The 26,318-nt window shown below is 40.8% G+C and overlaps 1 protein-coding gene across 1 annotated transcript in view; it reads left to right on the top strand.

Moving 5' to 3' along the window:
• Positions 1 to 26,318, top strand: part of SLC9A9 (solute carrier family 9 member A9) — a 542,439-nt gene that overhangs the window by 327,871 nt on the left and 188,250 nt on the right. The window contains exons 10-12 of the mRNA XM_065876006.1: positions 1,414 to 1,527; positions 3,110 to 3,221; positions 24,487 to 24,640. Of these exons, the coding sequence (XP_065732078.1) occupies positions 1,414 to 1,527; positions 3,110 to 3,221; positions 24,487 to 24,640 (380 nt within the window). The remainder of the gene's footprint in view (positions 1 to 1,413; positions 1,528 to 3,109; positions 3,222 to 24,486; positions 24,641 to 26,318) is intronic.

Raw genomic sequence — 26,318 nt, 5'->3', positions numbered from 1 at the left:
ATTTTATTATAGCAGCCTGACATGTTATGGCAGATTAAGACAGCAGCCAAATCTCACTTTTTGAAAAAGTAAAGACATAATGAGATAGAAAAGTGTCCCCCATCTCCTACACTTCCCCCTATATTTTCAAGCTGTCTGTGGTTATTTGAGTGACGGTGTTTGTTTAGATGGGCTGGCCTAGAATGTAAAGTGAGTACTCAGGATAATTGACGATCACTAACCCCTGCAGAAAGACCATCCTGTACCAAAAGAGCTGTGTGTTTTTTTTTTTTAATCCATTCTTTCTATTACTGGTTTTAAATAATGCGTCCGACAAGATTCTGCTTTTCTTTCTGTCAGCTGTCGGTGAACAGGTATTGGGCATTATTTGTGGGGCTGTAAATACATTACATGAAAAAATAATGAGTCCTTAAAAAATCAAGAGAAATGTCTCCAGAGACGTCTACCTAACATGGTGATTTATGTAGGTCTGGGAAAGAAGTTTCAGAACTTCCAAATGAATAGTCTGGATCATAAACTAAAATCTCTTCTAAATCTGCCTTTGCTGTAGCCCTTGGACACATTTCCCTTTCACTTCTAATCTGGAAGTTGGAGAATGTTTTTCTTGTTCAACTTAACTTGTTTAGTTAATGGTCTAAGAATAACTCTTGGGGGCATCCCTCAGCATAACATGTTATTACTCTATCCCTCTGACTGAATTTGATGTCTCGATTGTGTTCTTGCTGAATTAACTGATCCCTGGGATTAATCATTTCCATTTTACCAGCTAGAGATTATAGACATTTAATGGATATACCTACATCAGTCAATTTAATGAGTCGCATTGTCTGAAGTTTGAAATATACTGATTATTCTAATACTGAAATATAATCGACATTCACCCTCACCACAGGTTTCTAAGTTTTCCAGGTTTGCCCTTCCTGCCTGCCTGAGGAAGGTAATTTAGCTAAAGCTCTTTTTTTCCTTTTTTTATTTAGTTCTTCAGGGTCTGGGAACTCACGTGTATCTACTAAACAATTCTTGCATCGTTCACTATGGTACACTTTAAGCAAATCATGTAGTTTCAGTTTCTGTAACAGGGACTATTCTTTCGTCCTAGTAGGAATTGTTCCATGGAGGATCATGCCAGTTAATCTCACCCTGGGGTATCTCTGGCAGCCTTGCAGTTGGAAAGGAGGGTGGGATGTTGACACGGCTGCAGCATCTGTCACTGGGTAGAGAGCCAGGGTAGAGTCAGCTGGCCTGGCAGGATAGGCAGGGCCCCTGCATCCCACCAGAGGCTGAGCAGAAGGCCAAAGGATGGCCTTCCCAGTTACAGGAGGACCATTCAGTCACCAAATACAGTCACAAGAAATTAAATGGACTCAAAGCTGAGTCATAATTCATGGGTTTTGTTTTCTGTTTTGTTTTCAGTTGTTTGAATTTATGAACTTCTTGGCTGAGAACGTCATCTTCTGTTACATGGGCCTGGCGCTGTTCACGTTCCAGAATCATATCTTTAATGCTCTTTTCATACTTGGAGCCTTTGTATCCTTTGAAATACAGAACAATGGGTGATGAGAAAAGAGAACAAACTACTTACCTTTAGTGATTATTCTGTTAAATTGTTAAAGTATTTCCTCAGGTTTACTGCAAAGCTCAAATTCAAGGCAGACTAGTAATTCTAATTAGGGGTGGAAATTATCCTAAGAAATTGGGGCCTTTATTAAATGTTATGGTTCAGGATAAAAAGTTTGGAAAATACTGAGGGAAGTAAGGGGGAAAAACTAAAAGAAAATGACATTTTTGAATATTCAAAATATGTTTAACTCAAATTATGAATCATTTATATAAAGAGTATGTCAATCCATTTTTTATATTTAATCTGCATTAGAATGTATCAGAAGACAGCCAGGATTTAGAACTTCAGAAATACTTTCAGTGCAAGATGGTAAAATCTTTTTTTCCAGTGAGGACTTTGAAAAAAAGATAGTAAAGATCAAGTGAAATTAACATAATAGATGTGCTTTCAACGTCTTAAGCACTGTGCACATGTAAGTTTATTTTAATAAGCTAGCCCCTTTCCTGTAAGTAAAAGGACAGGTGAAATCTAGACTTCAGTTTTAATGCAGAGGGCTTTTCTAGCTCTAGGTCTGGGGTATAAGCATTCCCAGTAGGAAGGGATGTCTATCAGAAAGGATACTGAGCCACTGCGCATGTCCCCAAGGACAGTCAGCAGCTGTTGTCCTTGTTCCCACCTGGAAAATGGGCAGATGCCCCCTAGGATCACAGGCAGACGATCGTAACAGCCAAGAGAGCCGACTCCTCTCTGGAAGCCAGTGTCCAACTAAGCACCTGCACCTACCTCTTGTTCTCTTTTCATTGAGCAGTCAAGTGAATTTTCAAATTCCATCCGAAACCTGGATCTTAGAAGGAAGCTCCCTCTTCCCAAATAACTCCATCCCATTTGAGGACAAACTAGAATAGACAGACTATCAGGGAAGGAGTCCAAGATGTCAAAAGAGGAGAGATGACTACCACAAATATTTTCATAGGTTTTGAACCTAGAAAGCTTGGAGTTTAGTGAAACACCTCTTAAAGCAGAAGTTGTATTATACATTTAGACAGGCAGTTCCTCTCAAAATTAAATCCACTAAAAGAAAAAAAATAAGTGAAACTTGCTAGGTTTAAGGAGTATAAACTGATGGAAAGTAAGATGATGATCGCGAGCTGGAGCACATTTATCCTTTCTAAAGTGCTGCTTGAGAGGACAATACCACAGCCTCGGAATGGTCTCTGCCTCACATTTTGCAGCAGACCTGAGTGTAGAGTCAGTTATCAGCAGCATAAACATGATGAGAAAATTTACAGGGATTGAAATGGTATCGAGTTAACAATTTTAAACCGAGTATAGGTTCAAAGAAGACAGAGTTCTCTACTGTTTCTGGAAAGGAACTGACGTTGAAAAATGAATTTTGGAAGCAAGTTGGACATACATGTACTGACATGTTGATTCCTGTTTTCTGGGTCCTAATATAGAGAAGCTTAAGGACATAATATTTAAAGCTCAAGAACTCTCACCCTTATTGCAGCAACATTTTCCTCAATGTTTCCCTGTGCTTATCCACAGCTAGCAATTTTTGTAGCCAGAGCATGCAACATATATCCCCTCTCCTTCCTCCTGAATCTGGGCCGGAAACACAAGATCCCCTGGAACTTTCAGCACATGATGATGTTTTCAGGTATGTGAACTACATTGTGTGTTAGTGCACGTCTTCTCTCGTAATTTCCCAGTACTTGGAAAACCATGAGGATACTTAGAGACCTTCTGGGGAAGCATAACTTCTCTTTATCCCATTGTACATACTACCATGTGGATATCCATAAGTTCTGAACAACAATGGGATTTTTTTTTTTCCCAGAAGGGAAATGAAATTAAAGGGAATCTTGTTGGAATGGCCTCAAGGTTCAGTATCTGCCGGAAACTGGCCTGGAATAGGCACTGGACTTTCCCCTGACTTATTTCAGATCAATTTTCACTTGGGAGAATTTGCATAATCTAATAATTTCATAAATTGCATACTTGCAGGTAAATAGTGTGTAAATGGTACCATTTTTGTTCAGTGTTAAAGCTCCTTCTCCTTAGAAACCCTGCTCCTTCTCTAATGCCAAGCTCCAGCAACTTCTTATGGTTAATACAAAAGCAAATCATATCTAAGTATGATCAGTTATTAGTTGAGAAAACAAGTATTAATTGCACTCCCACCAAATGCCAAGAGCCGTTCTAGGCACAGGTGGATGAGACCAACAGGATCTCTGCTCTCAAACCATACCTGAAGGCTCTTTTTTTCCCAAAGAAAATAAACAAAATGAATTTGCTGACCCTGAACTACCCTGGGGATTCTGTTTCTCTCTGTTCAATTAGTTTTCCTACCATCAGCCTTTTCTTGTTTGGAGACCTTTCCCCTTACATGCCTTCTATGTATTTGTGCACTTATATTACACTCAGAGGTAGTTCATTGGAAGATGCATGAGAGTAAAACAAAACTGCTTCAGAATAGAGCAAACAAAATTTGGGGTATTCAGGGAGATATGGAAAGAGTGAGGAAAACTATCATTTATTGAATATCTGCTGTTTGCCACTCACTATATATCAATCCTATAAAGCAGATATTAACCCATTTTGTATATGGAAAAACTGAGGTTCAGGATCTCAAAGAGGTCAAGTAACTTGGCCAAGGATGAACTCATCCCTAAACCCAGGTCTGTGAGACTTCACCTCAAACCCAACTAAGTGTCCCAGATCCACATTTTTAGACGTAGTAGTAGGAATAAAAGGCTTGTTTCACCTTCAGGTCCCTCCTAGCCTGTTCCACACAGTAAAGGGTGGGAGCTCTCAGGCTGAGAATGAGTCATTTAATCAAGTACTGGCAAATGGAGACCCAGAGTTTAAAAATGTCCTTCTGTAGGCCTCGGACAGTGCTGCTCTATGTTTCCAGACATGCCGGCGGGGTGAGAGAGGGAGTCATACAGAGGATAATTCGTACCGATAGGTGATCTTTGACTTAGAGCAGTGATGAACTTTGGTAATGATTGACTCCATTGTGGGAAAGCAAAAGGCAAATTGGATCACATAAATAAGAAGTCGGCACTGGGTTGCACTTTTGCAAAGCATTTCTAGGAGTTGGGAAGCACTTTTCCTTCGTTCCCATCAAAATATCAGTAGCTTTACTCTGGAGAATGGCGGTTTATTTTTAAAACTTGGAGATTATATTTTAAACAATGCTTTTTTTTACAAAGAAGATTGTGAGAGAAGTGCAAGGTTTAGATAGCCATGTTGGGATGTGAAGTGTCTGCCCAAATAACCTCGTGGCTTTCTGGATTTGGCACCTTCTATGTTTGCTTAGCTGTTGGATTGGAGCTGCATTAAAAACTGAGGCCAGCAGTATGGTGTGTATGACCAGGGGATGTGCAGAAGCCCAGAATTCGGTGATACCTTTATGATATCCTAAATCAGAGAGTCAGCAAACTATGGCCTTTGAACCAAATCTAGCCCACAGGAATTTTGTAACTAAAGTTGGAACACAGCAATACCCCTCTGTTTACATATTGTCTGTGGCTGCCTTTTGTGCTATAAGAGCAGAGGCGAATGTTGCAACAGAAATTGTATGACCCACAAAACCTAAAATATTTACTATCTGGCCCTGTTCTAGATCATCTTCATCCTCTAGAAGAAAAATAATAACCCCATCACTTTAATGGGATTGACATTAATAGTTTAATTCAAGGGAATATCCATCTGCTAGTTCCTAGCATTAAGAACATTGGATTTTCCACTAAAAAGCTGTCTTCTTAAAAATGAGGAGATTATGTTATATGGTTATGTAATGGAATCATAGATGCTCAACTCCAAAGTCACTTTATACCTTTCTAAGACCTTTTGTGGGTAATGTTTTGAGACTCATAGCCAGGGCAAGATAAGATAGGCGCTCTTGGTCTCTTCCTGCAGATTACAAAAAAGAAAGAGAGAGAGAAAGGCATGGAGAGTTTTTGAGTATCTTGCTCACGATCTGACAACTCATAAGAGATGAAATTAAGACTTGAACCCAGGCCTCTTGACTTTGAATTTAGAGCCTTCTCATCTGTCTTGACACAACTTCAGATTTACCCTCAAGGTCATGAGAACAAAAGTTAAATCAAAACCGTGCCCTTCCTAGCCCAAGCCAACTCCAGCATGTCTTAACATGTCTCTCATGAAAACCTGACCCCGATCCTGTTCACAGTAAACCACACACGTGGGTGACACCCCTCCCAGCCATAGTCTCAGGTTCCACACTGCACCCACTGACCCCTGTGAGAGTGTAGGAAGGACCAGTGGAGTTCACCATGTGCAGGGCAGTATTTTTCTTCAAAAGAATGGTCCAGACTGGGCTTTGATTTTCTGCATGAATTCTGATATGCCATACCTCACTCAGGACCTAAAGTTTTAAATATATTTACCAGGAAGTACAGAATTTAAAAGGTCAACGTAAGGTAATGTAAGCCTGAGGAGGAAGTGAAAAAGCAGATCGAATAACACACTGTCTAGCCTTTTCTGGGTGTGTGGGTACAACAGCTGCTGAAACCAGAAGAAACAGCCAAACCCCTTAAAGAATATTTGCTTATAATGTAGTTTAATGTTCTTAATTATGTCTAGAGTGGTTTTGGTCATCCAGTAAGAAGGATAATTTTGGAAGCTGTCTGGTGGAAACCACTTGTCCATGCTTCACTAATAAATTTAGATGGAGCCTTTCTTTACATAACTTAAAACATTTTTCAAAGAGTCCTCTGGAGAAGATAAACAACAATGACCCTCGATCTAAAATGGGAGCGTGAATTTATTTACACAATCCCTCAATCGGTCACCCAGCTACTCATTCAGCAGACACTCCCTGACAGGCTCTCTTTGGTAGGCATTTGGGTGAACAAAGACAGCGATGAGAACCCTGCCCTTAAGGTGGCTTGCAGGCTAAGAGAGAGAACTTGGCTTTGGGCCAAGCTTGGTTCCCTAAGCGGATGCACCACAGATGTTTCAAAGACCAATCAAATAAGAACCAGAATTTCTGTCTTAGTCAATTACACCTACTATTTGACAAAGCCTTTTCCATCACCTTTACCCTCACCTTGTACATGCCTTTTTGCACTGGGCAGGTAGAGAACTGGTGATGTATTTCAAGCAGAAGTGGATTTAGTTGTAAAGTTAAAGAAGCTTCAGTTTTAAGCTCCCTGTGTCCCCCTTCCAAGACCCTGGGATGGGCGCTAGCAGTGTGTCCTAATCGTATATAAAATTTGTGAAAGGTGTTTTTGTATCATTTTTCTTAAAGAGGATCCAAAAATGTGTAAGTTTCAGGCCCCATAAAACCTGAATCAGACCTGTTTCCAAATCTGGATGCACCTGGAGGTGACAGTTTGCAGAGGGATCCAGCTGCTTATTACTTACCTCCTGTTGGGGAGCACACACTACCGGCAGTGAGCATTGAAGCAAGGCATGGAGCTGTGTAGATGGCTGGGGTACAGCAATGTTTTTGAGCAAAGCACACATTGTTCATTGATGACCTTACTGCCACTTCCACCACCCTGTGCCCTCCCCACCCCCCGCACCCCCACCGTCTCCACCTTTGGCCTCTAGAGCCACTTAAACTGAGCGAAGCAACTATCAGGACCCAGATTGAATTTCTCACCTAGCACAGACCCTACCCGATTGGTTTTGTGTAATCTAGTAATCCACACACATGCAGCCTTGGAACCTTAAAATGAGGTCTCAAGGTCAGGAGCAGTGTGGGCTCTCTGCTTCATTTGCCTTGAGAAGCTTTTAATAACGCAATTTCTGTTTTTGGTAGCTAGGTTGCAGTTAAGAGTCAGTTGGGGAAGTCTACCCTGAGACATTTTCAGACCTTTAAATTCAAGGCCAGGAGTTCACAACTGCTCTGCTGTATCATGTGACACCCGGAACAAAGGGCTTAAGAGGACCGCTAAGCTCCCCTGAAACTGTTCCTGTCCCTCTCAGCACAGCCCTAGTTAGTGCCTGGGGTGAGCTGCCCTGCCCAGTTCTCAGCTCCCTTGAAACCGGAGAAGCGGAGCTCTGTGGTTTAAATTAAAGGAGGAGATGTGCTTTGCACAAATTAGCTTTCCTATTGATGTGGTGCATATTACAAAGATCGGGCCTCTTGTTTTAACTCAAATCCATGTGCTGCAATTTTGATTTAATTTAAAACTAAATAAGAGCCGAGAATTGCTTGAAGGAGAGGAAAAACCAAGCCCAGTTGAGCCCTGGCAGCCTTCCTGAAACCACCGTGGCTGGGGACTTTAGCCTACTGGGCTTCAGAGGCTCCATGCAGAGCTGCTGTGCTGATCCGGATGGAACGGAGGCCCTGAAGCACCCGGGCAGGTTCAAGGGCCCCAACGGTGGGTCACAGGACATAATTCTCCAATTTGTCCATTTCTGTTGCACTTTGAAGAGACATTGCACCCCTGATGTGTCCTATTGCATAAACTAGGAAGGGTTTTTAACCGGGGAAATGTGACCTCAGTGAATGGATATAATATAAAACCTCATCCAAGAGTTTACATAGCCATAAAGACAACAACACCAAGCGTGGCCAGGCTTTGCTACTGATGTTGCTTGTCGCTCATTTGATCGTCCCCAGCACTCATTAGCATTCAGACAGCTGCTGGCACCAAAGAACTGAGAGAAAGGCCTGGAAGTAAAACTAAGAAAACTTTCCCATTAGCATTCAGTGTTTTCCCCCTTAATGGTAAAAAGACTGCCATTACTATTCAAGTTCTGGGAAATAGTGTATAGAACCTCAGTGTTCTACAGAAGGACAGCTTAAGGACCACTGCCCAGGTGTAGGTGACAACCTTTCTCAGTGTCTTTTTGGTGAGCCACCAATCAGGCCATTGTCAGAGCCAGTCTGAGACTTTGACCAAGAAGTGGCCTTCCCAGTTGATTTATCAGTTATACCCAGGAAGAAAACATAAGTGGAATTCATGAAAGTGAAGAGTCAAGGTTATTTTTTCAGCAGTGCCTAGGAACAGGACTCTGTGTCTATGACCACCCAAATTAATGGAACGCTATTAAGCCACCAGGACTGTCCCACAATAACTACCAGCCACCATGTAAAAGGGACACTTCCATGCTTTGTTGATCCTTCAAACCCAAAAGTGTGGTCCAGGGACCAGCAGCTAGGACATCACTTGGGGTCTCTTTAGAAATGCTGAATCCGAATCTGCTTTCTAACAAAATCCCCAGGCAATTCGCATGTATGTGAAAGTTTGAGAAGTGCATCCCAGAACATAATCACAATTTGTGGTTTCTGTTCTGAACCTCTCTCTTCAATCCATCCCTCTCACCTTATTCTGTTCTGCTTTGGACCCCCTTGGGTGCCAGGCTTGCTTCCTTTTTTTTTTTTTTAGCATTCAAGTTGAAGAACTTCAATTTTTATTTTGTGTTGTTTTTTTTTTTTACATCTTTATTGGAGCATAACTGCTTTACAATGGTGTGCTAGTTTCTGCTTCATAACAAAGTGAATCAGTCACACACACATGTATGTTCCCATATCCCTTCCCCTTCCCCCTCGTGTCTCCCTCCCTCCCACCCTCCCTATCCCACCGCTCTAGGTGGTCACAGAGCACCGAGCTGATCTCCCTGTGCTATGCGGCTGCTTCCCACTAGCTATCTACCTTACATTTGGTAGTGTATATACGTCAGTGCCACTCTCTCACTTTGTCACAGCTTACCCTTCCCCCTCCCCATATCCTCAAGTCCATTGCTTCTTGTCCTTCCCCTTGCCATCTGATCAGCACAGCAATGTTTACCCAGTTACAGAATCTCCTCCAGTTCCTCGAGTATGTGGAATTCTTTCCCTGTTCACGCAGGCTCTCCATCTGTCTGGACCCCTTTCCACACACACAGCCCCACCCCTCACTCTTTTACTCAGCTAATACCTTTTATCCTTCAGATCTTGGCTTAGACATCACTTCCTGTAGGAAACCTTGTAACTCCTCAGGTCTGGGTTGACGTCCCTCTCCTCTGTTTCCGTAACACCCAATACTTCTCCTCCCCTAGCACCCATCACATTCTACCATGATTTTTGGTTTGCCTGCCTGTGTGCCCCTCTAGACAGGGAGCTTTGTGAGGCCAAATACTTATCTGTTTCATTCACTCTGTACCTCAGCACCCAGCCCACTACTTGAACCTTCCACAAATAATTGACGAATGAATAGGCAAATGAATGAACAACCTACAACAATGTCTATGCAACTAAAACTGTACATTTCACTAAAATTTCACTTAAGGACTATCCATTCCTGTTCTATCAGCCTGGGAACTTCTGAATCTGGAATTGACCCCAAAGGCAGCTCTCAGACCATGTTTGCCCAGGTGGGAGCTAAGCAACAATAAATTTAAGGAAAGAGATCAACAAATAAAGACTTTTGTTTTTGAAATAAAAGAAAATATTTTTTACCTACTCACTTCTGGCTAAAAAACCCTTCCCTGAGCATTCATAACAGTAAACATTGTTAATACTTCCTCAACAGTAGCATTCGGATATGAAACTATTTTTCAAATCTTTGCTTGCTTTGTGTTGGATGGATGTTTATGATTTCCAGTTAAAGACCTAAGATCTCATTAAAAACCCTGGGACTTTTATATGAGCCAAATGATTTGAATCAAGAATCAGGCTTGGGGCTTCCCTGGTGGCGCAGTGGTTGAGAGTCCGCCTGCCAATGCAGGGGACACGGGTTCGTGCCCCAGTCCGGGAAGATCCCACATGCTGCAGAGCAGCTGGGCCAGCGAGCCATGGCCGCTGAGCCTGCGCGTCCGGAGCCTGTGCTCCGCAACGGGAGAGGCCACAACAGTGAGAGGCCCGTGTACCGCAAAAAAAAAAAAAAAGAATCAGGTTTGACTTCAGCTCAGGAAAAAATTTCTTTAGATGTATGTACGAGGGTTGTCTGAGAGTCTGAGTCTTCTAAGCAACAGGACTGTTTCTTTTCTTGGCTTGCGGGGATCTTAGTTCCCCGACCAAGGATCGAACCCCAGGCTTGGCAGTGAAAGCGCCAGGTCCTAACCCCTGGACCGCCAGGGAATTCCTGACAGGACTCTTTCTCTCCTTGTCTCTTCCTTTGTTCATCCTTCCAGAGAGCGACAGCCCAGATGACGCCATCACGTTGTCAAGCATTCCTTGCCAAGCCTTCCTGTTCTCAGCCCCTCCCGCGGAGTCCAGGGTTCCCTCCCGCTCCCGTGGTGGTATATCTCTTTCCTGCTCCGGGTGTATCTTGTGCAATTAGGCCACTATCTCTTCCTTACCAGTACAAGGTCACTAACCGGCTAATGGGACATAGGCTGAGAACATTTTCTCCATTAGAGTGGATGAACATCTACCAAGTCCCCACCTCTCTCACGTGACACCCACGGTGGCCCGGAGAAGGCATTAGTGAGCAGGTGGCTGACTGGTGAAGGTCTTCTGCGGTCTTCAAACGGGACAGGGTTAACCAGCTTATGCAGGAAATGAGTCATGAAAATGTTCCAACCAGTGTGTCAAACAGTCAGAAAAAAGACATCTTGAATAACAAGTAACCACGTGACGCATTGCTGTGACAAAGTAGACAAGCACGGCAGGTCCGGATGAACCGAAGATCCCATTAAGTCCTCATAGTTTCAAATGCTGAGAAAAGTTTATGTGATGATGACAAATGCAGAGCATCTGAGAACTAGCTTTGAGCTACAGCCAGCCCCATAGTGTTCTCCTATGATTAGGTCAAAATAGCCTATTCTTCACTTAGTTCCAAAATAAATTCACAGGAAAAGTTATTAGCTCTTGCATTTTTAAGCAGCATATTAGATTCTATTGGGCACCCCACATATTTTCTAAATAGGAACTACCATTTTGGTGAAATGCAGAGGGCTCAGGCTTTGAAGCAGGCTCAGCCATGGGGCGCTATATGGTTAACTCTCTCTAAACCTCAGCTCCCGTGGCTATAAAATGGTACTTACGTTAGACGGTCAGTGTTGAAAACCAGAGTAGAAAGTGTATATAAAATGCCTGGCACAGGGACCGCCACTTAGGCCACATTCAACAGTTGGGAGTTTCCATCACTCTCTCTAACCACCCGAGAGGAGATAGCCGTTAGTGCTTCACAGAGACATGATTCATATAAACTCACAACTGCTCTTGGAAAAACCTCCTATCGGAGATTAAGGTTTTTATTCTAAGTAAGGTTTGACCTTCAGATCACTGCTGAGGACCTAGTCTGAGGCCAATGCTAAGTGCTAGTGACATACCTGTGGAAGGCGAGACCCGAGGCTCCACCCCCTCCCCTTCATTTAAGGACAATTGCTGATACTCTACTTTTAGTTGCAGCAGTGACCTACTCCTCGCACTAAGATGTGCAACGTTGTCAACTCAAAGTGAAACTCAAAATACCAGTTTTTGTGAGGAAAATATATTGGAGCCCCCTCTGGGACAAGTTGACACATGCAAAATGCCACCATCTACTTAGACATTTATTGAGTGTGAAAAAGTGGCAAGGCCTTGTAGATTACCCAACCACACTATAGAGACAGAGTAGCCAATAAGAACACTCTAGCTCCTGAGAGACACTGAGTAATGAAAGGGGACAACCCAGAACACTTGTCACCTCTCCCTGCATTTCAAGGATAAGGTCTTAGATACAGAAAAATAAATAATCTTATTTAATTTGGGAACTTTCTGTGTGCTTTTCAGGAGTGTCACAGATATCACAAATATCTGGCTGATAGTTTTAACCAAGCTAACCTGTCCGCTGAGGCAAACAAAAGGACCACATTGTTTTTCCCTGTTTTCGGCCTGAATTTGCTTACTAATTGCTTGCTTGTTTGGGGCATTAGGTAGACATAACCTTAGAAAACTATCAATACACACGAACCAAGCTCAAAAAATAAGTCTGTCTGTGCCATGCATAAATCCCTCTAATTCTGCCCTCAGGTTCTGTGGCTAGAGTTCAGAAGAAGTCAATAGGATTGACTCTAGTAAGTTATATGTGCAAATGAGCAAGAAGCATTTACATTTAAAAATGCCTTGTGCTAAATTTCCATAGGGCCATTACATCATTTAGGAATTATCAGCACTTGCTCTAATATACTGGGGACATTGCAGTGCTGTTTGGGCAACCAAATCCTTCACAGACAGCCCAAACCTCTGTGAGTAGGGCTGGGTCCCAGCCGCACTGCCCAGCCTCCCACTGACCCTCTTCCAAAAGTTAGAGACCTGTGATCACACTTGAGGGCAGAAGGAGACACCAGAGGTCCCCTGCCTGTGAATAACAGCATTGCCCTCCCTTTACAGGATCCTCAGTCCCACTCACCGTCCACTTCCCTCAGTGCCTGAAAAATGTCACTAGACCTTCCTGGAGCTGTTTTAAATTCCACAAGTAAACGTGAAAGCACGCATGTTAACTATTTTAAAAAGCACGCCCTTCAGGAGAATTGTGTGCTACCCTTCCCCAGCAGATTTCTTCCTTCCAATTGTTTTCTTCCTGGCAGGAAGCTCATTTTGGCTGCGTGTGGAAATGGGGGTTTTGACTGGAGAGTCAAAAACCGATCACTTTAGAGTCGGGTGTCTGGGACTGGGATGGGGAGGGCAGCATGATGGCAGTAATGCCCGGAAAGGGGGAGAGAGACAGAGACACCGAGACACAGAGAGAGAAGGTGCAGAGAGAATTGGGGAGGGAGAGCAAAAGGCAAAACATCTTTTTCAAAATGTTGCCTCAGGTTGATCGTCTGCCTGGGAAAGGGGAAGAAAATTTTCTTCTTCGCATCTTTCCTAAAAATTCAAATTATTGAGATAATCGTGATTTTTTAAATCTTTGTTATGGGTTATATTTTCAATGGGGGGAATAAAACAGGTTGAATAACAAGCCATACCATTTACTATGTAACCTTGCTACTCCATCCTTCCCAGCCCGTATTCCCTCATCTGTTAAGAAAATATTCTGAGATTCTACAGGGACATGTAAGGGAGAGAGATGTAGGTTTGGTAGACGTAGAGAGCCTTATGATAGGCTAAGCTGCTAGAACACACAGACTCCTAAAATTCAGTTGTTGAACCACAGTAGTAAATCCTCTCTCATTCAAGTCCCAGGTAGGGTTGATATTAACATGAGGGTGGGGGAAAGATGCCTCTCCTCCAGGTGGTGATTCAGATATCACCAGGCTCCTTCCATCTTGTGGCATCACAATCCCCTAAGTCAAGGGTTCTAAAAGTGTGGTCCCTGGACCATTAGTATCAGCAACACCTGGAAACTTGTTAGAAATGCAAATCCTCAAGCCCCACCACAGACCAACTGAAATCAGACACTCTGGGGGTGGAGCCCAACAATCTAAGGTTGAACAGGTCCTCCAGGTAATGCTGATGTAGCTAAAGTCTGGGAACTACTGCTATAGGGATTCATCATGATTTATAACTGGCTGGTGGAACAATGGGAAAGAGAGACTGGGGTAGGTAGCTTTTCTTAAAAGCCTGGGCCCAGAAATGACATGTATCACCTCTGCTCTCATTTCTCCGGTGAGAACCAGCTGTATTCCTAGCTGCAAGAGACGCTAGGAAATGTAGTTTATGCAGTTATAGCAGCATAGCATGGATGATAAAAATAGGTTCCGGTGGACAGATAGCCATCTTTGCCAAAATAGCCCTCTGCAGTAGGAATATTTTTAGCGTTGATCCTATGGGAAAAAAAGCAATCCAGTGTCTAAACTAGGGTTTCTCAAACCAGCAACTATTGATATTTGGGGACTGATAATTCCTTTTTGTGGGGTCTGTCTTGTACATGGTAGAATATTTAGCAGCACCCCTGGTCTCTACCCACTAGATTAACATTAGCGCCTCCCACCTTCCAGTTGTGGACAATCACAAATGTCCTCAGACATTGCCAAATATTCCCTGGGGGACACACTCACCCAAGTTGAGAACCACTGGTCAAATAGGAAACTTATAAGTTGACCTTTGAAACACAAGCTGGCCATAAGTTGGGTACTGCTCACAGAAAGTTGACTTTCTTCTGATCTCTCTCAGCCTTTCTCTTGAAACCCTCCATTGAAGATTTCAGCTAGTGGCAAGGATTATTCCACAGTTTCCTACCACATCTACCTTCCCTACGTAAAAATAAACTTCCAAGGAGAGAGGCATCTATGCATGTTGACTCAGAGCTGTGACAGAGCTAATCCTATTTACAATTACCCTTCCCGGCTGCCTAAGGTGTCCAAAAACAAATTTCATTTTATGCAAAAATATATTGAAGTTATGTCGCATTCCTTCTCAGTGGCCTTAGGTTTAAATGATTCAAGTTCAGGAAGAGAGATGAAGGAAAGAAAGTTCTGCTTGTCTAACACAGACTTAGTTTCCAGAAAAACTCAATTTATTTTTGAATGCAGAGGCTTTTTCACTGAAACAATCTGTTGGCTTCGCTTCCATGTGATAAAACGACGTTGAACTGAAACTGGGACTGTATAACAAGGTTGTACTATCCTGGAAAATGTATTTTGAAATCAGACTGACATTTTTGCTGAAAGTAGTTACCTTTTGCAAGGTCATGGGACTTCAGCAAAGGTAAAAGCAATACATAATTCTATTGTAGACTCAGACTAGGGTTTGATTTATCAGACTGATGAGAATGTGTTAAATCTTTGAAATCAACCCCCTCACAGTACTTGAAATGAAAGGAAAAAAAGGTATTGCGATGGATTATATCCCAAATGAAAAGAAAGGCAGCAAAATAACTTATCTAAGGGATATTTCTTTTAAAGAATGGGTCAGTTTCTCAGGGACATTTCTGCATCCCTGTCCAACTACTGTTCATTTTCCTTTGGATTCCAATTGTGTTTCAAAGGCAAAATATGATCTTTCCCTCATCCATTCACTCATGCATTTATCCAATGCTTAAGGAGTGCCTGCTATATGAGAGGCACCATCCTAGCACTGGGCCTGCTGTCACTGAGCTCACTGTCTTGTGGAGGGACACAGGTCTTAAAGGCTAAAAAACAAACATATAATTTCAGATGGTGATCAGTGTAATAAATGACATGTAAAAAAGGCCTGGGTTCGAGTGGAGGGCACTTAGATGGCATGGTCAGGGCAGCCTTTCTGAGGACTGAAATGAATGAGGAGCAGCCAGGGCTGGGGGCCGGCAGGGGGAAGACTGGGGAAGGGGGCGAGGGGAAGCCTGGCAAGAGCACTGGAGGTGCGAGAAGCAGCACAAAGTCCTTAAAGCAAGAGAAAAACATGGTTTAAAAATCAACTTTATCTTCCCACACTTTTCAAACTCCAAACTTTCCTCCCAGCTCCCCACTGTCTCCAGTAAAAACGACTCTAACCTCTCCCCTGAACTCCAGACCCTTAGCTCCAACCACCCACTCAACCTCTGCGCTTGTATGACTACTAGGCATCATAGATTTCACATGGCTGGAATATAACCCTTGATCTCCCCCAGACACCCCAATATGCTCTTCCCACAGTTTCCCCGAATTCTTCCAGTTGTTCAGGCCATAAGTTCTTGGAGTTCTCTCTTCTTCTCATACCCCTCATCCAACCCATCAGCAAATATTGTCAACCTTTGACATTATTCCAGTACTTACCATACTACCATCCTGTTCTGATCCACTTCCACTTCTTGCCTGGATTATGCAGCAGGCTTCTCACTGACCTCCCGCCTCCAGCCTGGAGATCTGTTTTTCATAACAGAGCCAAAGCGATCCCTTTAATCATAGAATAGATCCTAGCACTACCCTGCCAAAAACCTTCCTGAAGTTTTCCATCTCAAAATAAAATTCAAAAGCCTTGCTGTTCAAGAGCCCAGCATGATCTGGGTCGGTTACCTCTTGAGCATTATCTCCTTCCACTCACCCCCCACCTCCCGCCCCCCCCATTGATTCCATTCTAGCCACACCAGCCCCTTTGCTGCCATGCGAACATATCAGGCATATCCTTGCCTCAGGGCCTTTGCGCCTACTGTTCCAGAAGCCTGGAGTGCTTTTCTTCCGGACACCCACATGGCCTCTCCCTCATTAGAGTCTATGCTCAAATGTCACCTAACCAAAGTGGCTTTCCTAACCACCCTAAATCCTCCAACCCTTCACATAAATATATCCTCTATCTTCTTATCCTACTTTTGTTTTCTTCACAACAACTTACATATTACTTTTTTTTTCTTTTTTAAACTAATCTGGAAGCCCCTTTAAGGCAGAAACTATCTCTTGTTTTCTGCTATCCCCTAGAGCCCGAATGAATGAAGGAACACATGAACGTCACAACCTCATATCTCGAGAGTCTGAAGCCACTGTCATCATTCAATTCGAAAGCATTTACTGAGTTTCATGTTTTGGATACTATGAGAGATATTACGTTGTGTAAAGAAGTTGTAACTCCAACCTTTTAAAAGATTAGTAATTGAGAGTAAAGAATAGATCATATTAAACTACTGATTCATCTCAGACTATCATTTAATAGTATGAGTGGCATGAGCAATGCGTTTTATAGGATTTCCAAGAAAGAGAGAGCAATGTGGACTGGAGTATTTCAGGAAAACTTCATGGGGGTGGAATAGAGGCAGAAAGAAGTGAAACACAGGCTTAACAGTGGGATCATGGCGTAGGGGCAAGGATAACCATTGTTTACTGAGAGAAAGAAGACCACCTTGTTGGTATGCAAAGCTCTCAGTGGACAAGAGGAGGTAGACCCGGACAGGGGAGCAAAATTCTGATTGAAGTGTTTCTATGGGCTGTAGGAAGCCACTTATGGTTTCTGGGTCAGATCACCACCTCAAAAAGCTAGATTCTGAGGAAACTGTTCAGAGGGACGTTGATAGACTGGAAGGAAGAAAGGATGGAGGCTGTTAGGCCGAGAGACCAGGGTGTTGGTCAGGGGCACAGTCAGAGTGTGAGGTGATGGGCCTTGGACCAAGGTGGTACATACAGAGGGAAGAGAGAGGAGCCCGAGCTTTCAGGTAACTCATTCTCTGCTGAATCCAAATCTCTAGAGTCAGGACACTAGCATGAATAACTCATACATTTTTAAGTTTCACAGTTGATTCTGATGTGCGCTTCTGGTTAAAGACCACAAGCTGGTCTTAAAACCTCCATTTAGTGATGAGACAACACAGATTCAGACGAGGCTAATGATCATGCATCCTGCCGGGCAGGACTGAAAACAGATCCCAGGTCTCTCGACTCTCAGTACGAGGCTTTGAGGATCTCAATAAATAATAAAGGGGCAGAAGCCAAACTTGAAGAAACAATTACTCAACCATTCCATTGAACTAAGAGATATCAATCACTTTTCCATTTGTAATCAAGAATCATGAAGAATCAGAACATTCATCTGTTCATTGACCTTTTATGCGCTTGGCATCGCTCTACGTGTGTGGATAAACAAAGAGCCGGCCAATTACAGTGTAATGTCATAAGTCACCTGATAGGCCAAGCACAGTTTGTACTGGGAATGTCAGTTAGCCTAACCCAGGCCCAGACCTCAGTGGAGGCTTCATAGAGAAATCAGAGGCACAGCTGAACTCTGAAGATCATTGGAATTAGGTGAAATTTGGGTGAGGGTTATAGAAGAAAGAACTAGAGAAAATTTGAATGGGAGAAAAATGATTCAAGTATAGAAAACCACATGTGCAAAGACCTCTTTCACCCCACCATTGATTTCAGTGCCTTAAACATTGCACATTTGTTGACAATGGCCATGATTTGGGCCCTCATGAAATTTAGCAATCTTACCTTTTTCTTCAACAGACTATACATGCAAAGCATACTCTTTATACCTCTAATATACTTTATCATAATTTACCTGTTAAGAGACTCATTTTTGTAGAACCATGAGCCCTAAAATAGAGGAGCCCAAGCTTCCTCACCATTGCATCCCCCCACCGTGCCTTGGGTAACAGGTAGCACAGAGTGAGCGCTCAATAATTGTTAAGGTTTAGACTCTTGCTTTGCACCTTCAATGCAAATGCCTTAGGGGGTACTTGTATTCCTGTGATTTAAATGTAGCTGTAATAGACCTTCACCCTGTTCAGAACACATTTGCCAATTTATAACAGATTAAGTTTCACTTTTGCTGTTTAAAGATAAACAGGAAGCTGCACTTTTTCTGCAGCAGGGGTCCTTGACTGAAAGCTTTCCTTGGTTCAATAGTCTTCTATTGTTATGAATAGAACATCGACATAATTAACATAAGAATCCCTTAGAGGCCAATTTTAAATGAAACCACATTTAATTTCAGGTAATTCTTTTATTCCACAAGATGATGCTAACTTTCCAACTGAGTATGTGAAATACATCAAGTCTCTGAGCAGTAAACCCATCTAAAATGAGATGATATAGTCTATAACCCCCAAAAGTATAAAATTATGTCCATCCAAAGAATCAAAGTACCCATTAAACAAAATAAAACACAAGTTTTGATAATGAGTTCTGAATTTCCTGGTTTGTAAGCAAAGTGGCATGTGTCCTTGGAAAATAGTGTTTTGCTAAAAGAAACTCCTAAGTCAGTACTAATCTTTAATTTCTAGTATTTTGCTGGTAGCCTAAGTAATTTATTTCAGTCCTAAAGTCCTCTGTTTCCCAAATCCATGGTGTGAAGGAGATAGGATAAGTGTGCCCAGAGCCTCCACATAACAGATAATCAGTACATCTTGCTATGGACTCCCCTCACATAGTGTCCCCTTCGAATCCATAAGTTGAAGCCCTAACTTCCAATATGATGTTATTTGGAGATGGAGCCTTTGGGAGACAATTAGGTTTAGATGAGGTTATGAGGGTGGAGTGCCCTATGATAGAATTAAGAAGAGACACCACTGAGCTTGCTCTTACATGGCAAGCAGGTAGCCTTCTGCAAGCCAGAGAGAAAGCTCTCACCAGACCTGGCCATGCTGACACCCTGATCTTAGACATCTCAGCTTCCACACTCTGAGAAATATTTTCTGTTGTTGGAGCCACCCAGACAGTGGTATTTTGTTATGTCAGGCTAAGACACATACGTGCTGAATGAAGCAACGAATGGCCATTGATTTGACAATTGTCTAGGTGCCAAATGCGTGATCAGTAACTTTGGCATCATAAAGGATGAATGGTATGTAGGCAGTTGTTCTCAGCTAGAGTTCTAAAGGAACTTCACTTTGTCTACTTAGTGACCTCACCTTTCTCAGTTCCATGCTTCCCATGCTACTAGGCCATCTCACATGTGGCATGAGCCATATTTGCGAAAAGTGGCCAGGGCTACAGACAGATACTCTCTTCTCCAAAAACACACTGTTTCTGTGTTTTTTTAGGTGACCATTATATGAGGGAGGGCTTCTCTTATAGAGCCATCTTGAATTTGGTTCTAAATATCAATGTTTCTTAATATTCCACAAGTACAAGTGCAAGGCAGTGGCTGCATTTTTCTTTCTTCTTTTTTTTAAAGAGATCTCTACATTGCATCTCCTGTAAATATAGAGTTTTATTTATAGGATACAGATTTTTTTAGAAGTCAGAATAACATATATCTTTTGAGTATATTTTTAAACTAAGAACTGCTCATGTATAGATAATTTAGATTTAAGAGCCTAGTTATGCTAGTTTAACATAATAACAATACATTATTAAACATATTCAGGAAGATAAATGATTATGTCCTTCCTTGCCCTTGATAACTAACATGAACTTTACAATAAACATGACGTAGCAAGTTTTAACTTTTATTCCAGTCTCTATTTTTCTCTTTCTCACAAAATTCAAAGTAAAAACAAAACAAAAAATGAAAAAACAAAGCCAAACACACACACAAATATTCAATATAATGAAAACAAATACTTAGAGTCTTATCACTTAATATTTCTAATACACACCACTTAACTGGAGTAATGCTTCTTTATGGACACTTCTGGAAATGTGAGCTTGAGGAGAAGGGAAAATGAAAAGATCACTTTCTATCCCCAGTCTTGTCCTGATTAAACACTGCTAGGAGCTTTACCTTAACCTATACATTTTCTCCTCAGATATAGAAGGCTGTTGGAAAACTGTTTCTTTCAGTTCTCATTCCCTAATGACACCATTTGTATTTCCTGGAGAGAACATTATTGAAATATTCTCCAGTAATAAGGGTTATTAATATCCGCACTCTCTTGTCCCCAGCTGGGTCTAAGTGCATGAACGTCTCTGGTGTACTCTTCTTGAGTACAGCCATCTAAGTGTTCAGAATTTCTGATGAAAAAATTTTTTTTTCTTTATTAATATCTACTTCAAATGTTATCTTTCTTATCTTCAGGCCATTTCCTTGTCTACATGGAGATTTAGAATAATTTTCTTCCTCCATTACATTTTGTTCCTTGAAGGTAATTTTATAATCAGAGTGCACGTTCCTCTCTCTTTCTGAGGCTTCCTTCTTTCAGGCAAAATATATTAAGTCTCTATTCTAATCCTCTGGATCTTGTGTTGTGCCACTTGTCTCTTGTATATTCTCAGTGTAAAGATGAGAAAGGAACATTATATTCTAAGTTGCGAAGCCAAGGATAAAGACCAAAGTAGTTATAGTTTTTCTCATCCTAACCTGTATCCAATTTCTAAAAGTCTCTTAATGTATGAATAAAGATTTAGAAAATTAGAAACCTAGATGATATTAATACAATAAATATTATAAAAAATGGACCATTGAAATTTTATGTATGTGACTTAAACCTTCCTATAAAAGTAGCAAAAATCACTACCTTTGACTTATACTTGCTATCATTATAAATGTTTATTTGCCCTGTTACGTGGTGTAACAGAGCCTGTAAATGTCTTATAAGTCTTGTGTTACCCAAGAGAGATTTTCAATCTTAACTTTTTTATTTTACTACTTGTGCTTTTATTTACTTTTCTTCAAAGTCTACATCTGTTTTTATAATGTCATCACACTTTGATTTGAAATTGTAGCATTTAATCTTCTTTAACATCTTCTTGCAAGTATACTTAATATGGTTTCATAAAAATTCAATTAACATATTATTATTAAAGAAGAAAAATAGACAAAAAAGCAGGTTTTAATAGCTCAGCTTAGATTATAGACTTTGTAAAAGTATGTTCTTAGGCTGGAATAATTCTTAAATGTCATTTAATCGTTTATTAATTTTCAATGGTCCATAAGCTTGGTTTTCCTTGTTGTCTAACACACTTGATTTTCTAAAAGTATTTGTGCCCAGAAAGATTTTTTTTGTAAATACAGACAATATTCTTTTAAAATTTTATGGAAAGGCGAAAGATCTAGAATATTTAAAACAGTTTTGAAAATGAAAAATAAGAATCACTCTACCCGATTTTTTTTCTAAAATAGATCCTTATTGGAGTATAATTGCTTCACAGTACTGTGTTATTTTCTGTTGTACAACAAAGTGAATCAGCCATATGCATACATATATCCCCATATCTCCTCCCTCTTGAGCCTCCCTCCTACCCTCCCTATCCCACCCCTCTAGGTCGTAGCAAAGCACCAAGCTGATCTCTCTGTGCTATGCGGCTGCTTCCCACTAGCTAACTGTTTTACATTTGGTAGTGTATATATGTCGATGCTACTCTCACTTTGCCCCAGCTTCCCCCTTCCCCACCCACCCAGTGTCCTCAAGTCCATTCTCTATGTCTACGTCTTTATTTCTGCACTCCCACTAGGTTCATCAGTACCGTTTCTTTTTTTAAATTCCATATGTATGCGTTAGCATAAGGTATTTGTTTTTCTCTTTCTGACTTACTTCACTCTGTATGACAGACTCTAGATCCATCCACCTCACTATAAATAACTCAGTTTCATTTCTTTTTATGGCTGAGTAATATTCCATTGTATATATGTGCCACATCTTCTTTATCCATTCATCTCTCAATGGACGTTTAGGTTGCTTCCATGTCCTGGCTATTGTAAATAGTGCTGTAATGAACATTGTGGTACATCTGTTTTTCTGAATTATGGTTTTCTCAGGGTATATATGCCCAGTAGTGGGATTGCTGGGTCATATGGTAGTTCTATTTTTAGTTTTTTAAGGAACCTCCATACTGTTTTCCATAGTGGTTGTATCAATTTACATTCCCACCAACAGTGCAGGAGGTCTACCCAATACTAAGTCCTACCATATACCTACAGTAATCATGACAGTGTACCATCAGAACAGGAATAGACACATAGATCAATGGAACAGAATTAAGAACCCAGGAATAGAGCCACGCAAATACACCCAATTGGTTTTTGACAAAGGTACAAAAGCAATTCAAAAGAGCGATTAAACATCCATAGGCAAAAAAAAAAAAAAAAAAGATCCTCAGCCTAAAACTCGCCACTTATACCAAAATTAACTCAAGATGAGCATGGACTTAAAGGTAAAATGTAAAGCTAAATAACTTTTAGAAAAAATTTTAAAATATAGGGGAAAATCTTTGGGACCTAGAGCTAAGTAAAGAGTTCTTAGACTTGGCTCCAAATAGATGATTTATAAAAGGAAAAATCAACAGATTAGACTTTATCAATAAAAAGCTACAAAGTGGGAGGAAATATTTGCAAACTATATATCCAACAAAGGACTATTATCTAGAATATATAAAGAACTCTCAAATTTTAACAAACATCTAACAATTCAATTAGAAAATGAGATAAAGACACAAAGAGCCATTTCACCCAAGCAGGTAGATAGATCACAAATGAGCACATTAAAAAATGTACAATACCATTAGGAAAATGGAAATTATAACCCCAATAAGCTATCAAAATGGCTAAAATTTAAAATAATGACAACACTAAAGGCTGGTAAAGGCAGAGAAACTGGATGACTTATTTATTGCTGCTGGGAATGTAAAATGCTAGAGCCATTCTGGAAAAGTTTGGTAGTAATTTCTTTTAAAAACATGCTATAGGGGCTTCCCTGGTGGCGCAGTGGTTGAGAGTCCGCCTGCCGAGGCAGGGGACACGGGTTCATGCCCCAGTCTGGGAAGATCCCACATGCCGCAGAGCGGCTGGGCCCGTGAGCCATGGCCGCTGAGCCTGCGCGTCCGGAGCCTGTGCTCCGCAATGGGAGAGGCCGCAGTAGTGAGAGGCCCGTGTACCACAAAAAAATAAATAAATAAATAAAATATATATAAAAAATTAAATTAAATTAAAAAAAGAAATATAATGTTGGACACGTGAAACATGTTGTAATATATACAATGTTATACATATAAATTTAAATAATGTTACTTCAATAAAATTTTTAATTAAAATCAATTAATTAAAAAAATATGCAAATACCATATAACTCAGTGACTGCACTCCTGGGCATTTATCTCAGAGAGCTGAAAACTTACATTCATTCACACAGCAGCCTTATTTGTAATAGCCCAAAACTGGAAACTACCTAGGTGTCCTTTAACAGATGACGGTTAAACAAACTGTGGAATATCCGTACCATGGAAATACTACTCAACAGTAAAAAGGAACAAACTATCAATACATTTGGCAACCTGGATGAGTATCCAAAAATTACACTGGGTGAAAAAAAAGCCAATTACAAAAGGCTACATACTTCATGATTCCATTTATATAACATTCCTGAATCGGCAAAATTATAGAAATGGATGATTGATTGCTGGCTGCCAGATGTTAAGGAGTTTGTGGAAGAGAAATAGGTGTGAGTATAAAGGGCAACATGAGGGATCTTTATGGTGTTGGGAATGTACTGAATCTTGACTATATCAGTGTCAAAATCCTGGGTGTGATATTGTACTAGACAGTTTTGCAAGACGAGATATCACCGCTGGGGAGAAAATGGGGAAAGGGCACACAGTAAGTCCCTATTATTTCTTACAACTGCATGTGAGTCTAAGTTATCTCAAAATTAAAAGTTTAATTTTAAAATATAATTGTGTTTGTCAGTAAATTGTAAAGATAAATTCAATGAAATGAGAATGACACTCGTGCAGATGTTTCTTTTCCTTCTTTGGTTTTTCTCCATCAGGTTTGCGAGGAGCGATAGCTTTTGCCTTAGCTATTCGGAACACAGAATCTCAGCCCAAGCAAATGATGTTTACCACCACTCTGCTCCTCGTGTTCTTCACAGTCTGGGTATTCGGGGGAGGAACAACCCCCATGCTGACTTGGCTTCAGATCAGGTGAGTGACACTGCTTAACAAAGGAAATCATTATGAGGCATGGCTGCACTGTTTCTGATGTTGCTGACTGGTCAAGAGTACAATGGCATGTCTGTACACTAACCTTCTCTGGGGTCAAGTTGACCTTCATTCACAAGGTGAAACAGTATGACCTATCACCAACAGAACTGACTTTTCCAAGAGTTCTAGAAATCTCAGGATGATGTTTATAGTCTACAGTCCCTAGAAATGAATTTCTTTATGAATTTTTCCATTCAATCATATTTACTGAGTATAATGTGATAATCCATGGAGTTCACAAAAATGAGTGAGACATGAGTCTTGTCCTCAAGTTACTTATGATACAGTAGAATTTATAGAGAAAAAAGTATAATACCAAGGAGAAAATGAATTTGCTTTGTTTTTAATTTGTCACAGCACTTAGGATAGAATTAGAGACACAGGAAATGCTTAAACGTATTTGATTATTCAACCATATGTTTGGCCAGAGGGATGCTATAGACACAGATTAGACAATTTCTTAAAGGAAATCGGGTCAAGGCTTCAGTTAGGGGCCATCCAGTAAGCAGTGCTTGGAAGATGATTGCTATTAACCCAAAGTATGCAGGTAGTAGAAGATTCGATGAAAAATGAATAGCTTGTACCAACTGTGAAAAAGTAAAATGCTGTTGTCTTTGTTTCTTTGATCTGGGTCCTCATTTTCACATCCCAGAATGTAACAGTGCTTTCATAAATCACATTTTACTTTCCAAAGCCCTACATCTTGATGATCATACAGCCCCTCCCTGGTCCCCACCCATTCTCTGTGAGGCAAATCCATACCCACCATCTCTGACAAGAAAAGATCCATCTGACTGGGAGGGGATTCCCAAGAAGATTTTTTTCAGGCAAGGACTCTGTTATTCCAGCACCAATGTAGTGCTTGGCACATAGTAGAATGGAATAAATAATTGCTCCATGAAAAATTGAATGAATATAAGTACGCATGTAAATTCCTTTCGTTAAGGCTTTACTGACAAATTTCTATCCATCTGACAAATAGAAGCAGAAGCAGGACTCATGAGTTTAGGGTAAGAAAGCTTATGTCTAAACTGGGCCAAGTGGTTATGCGTTAAATGCAATTCAAGGAAAAAAGGACCTCTTCGAGTATTGTGAATATTGCTAAAACATAAAAGGGCTTTGACCAAAGGTTGAAATGGAGAATGTTTTGAAATACTTGTTGAACTATTTTCTAGGCATATAAATGTGACCTTCAGTTTCTTTCACGGTGGTAGCTGCTTATAGGCTCCTCTGGATGAGCACAAATATTTTATTAAACGCTATAGTATTGAGTCTCCTGTAAACTGATAGTAAGATAGTGGTGTGTTCAGGTTTCGGGAAAAGAAATTCCGTAGGTGGATCCATGCGTGGAAAAATTAGGACTTGGAAAGCAGAAGTTAGAGGATACCAGTCCTCACAAGATAAATGTATTGAATGCTCTATCAGGTAAATTAGAATATTCAGAACACAAAGTGATGCTTTATTTCAGAACATAAAGTGGCAACATTTTCTTAAAGTAATTCAAATATAACTTATTTTCTACCATTGTCTTTCTTTACTCTGAAGGATTTGTCCCAAATCAATATATGTTTTACCCTAAAATGTTTACCTAACTCTACTGTAGTGTTTTCCAAAGGTA

Source organism: Phocoena phocoena, chromosome 4 (genome assembly GCF_963924675.1).
Source record: "Phocoena phocoena chromosome 4, mPhoPho1.1, whole genome shotgun sequence".
NCBI lineage: Eukaryota > Metazoa > Chordata > Mammalia > Artiodactyla > Phocoenidae > Phocoena > Phocoena phocoena.
This window is presented reverse-complemented; position numbering and strand designations above follow the sequence as displayed.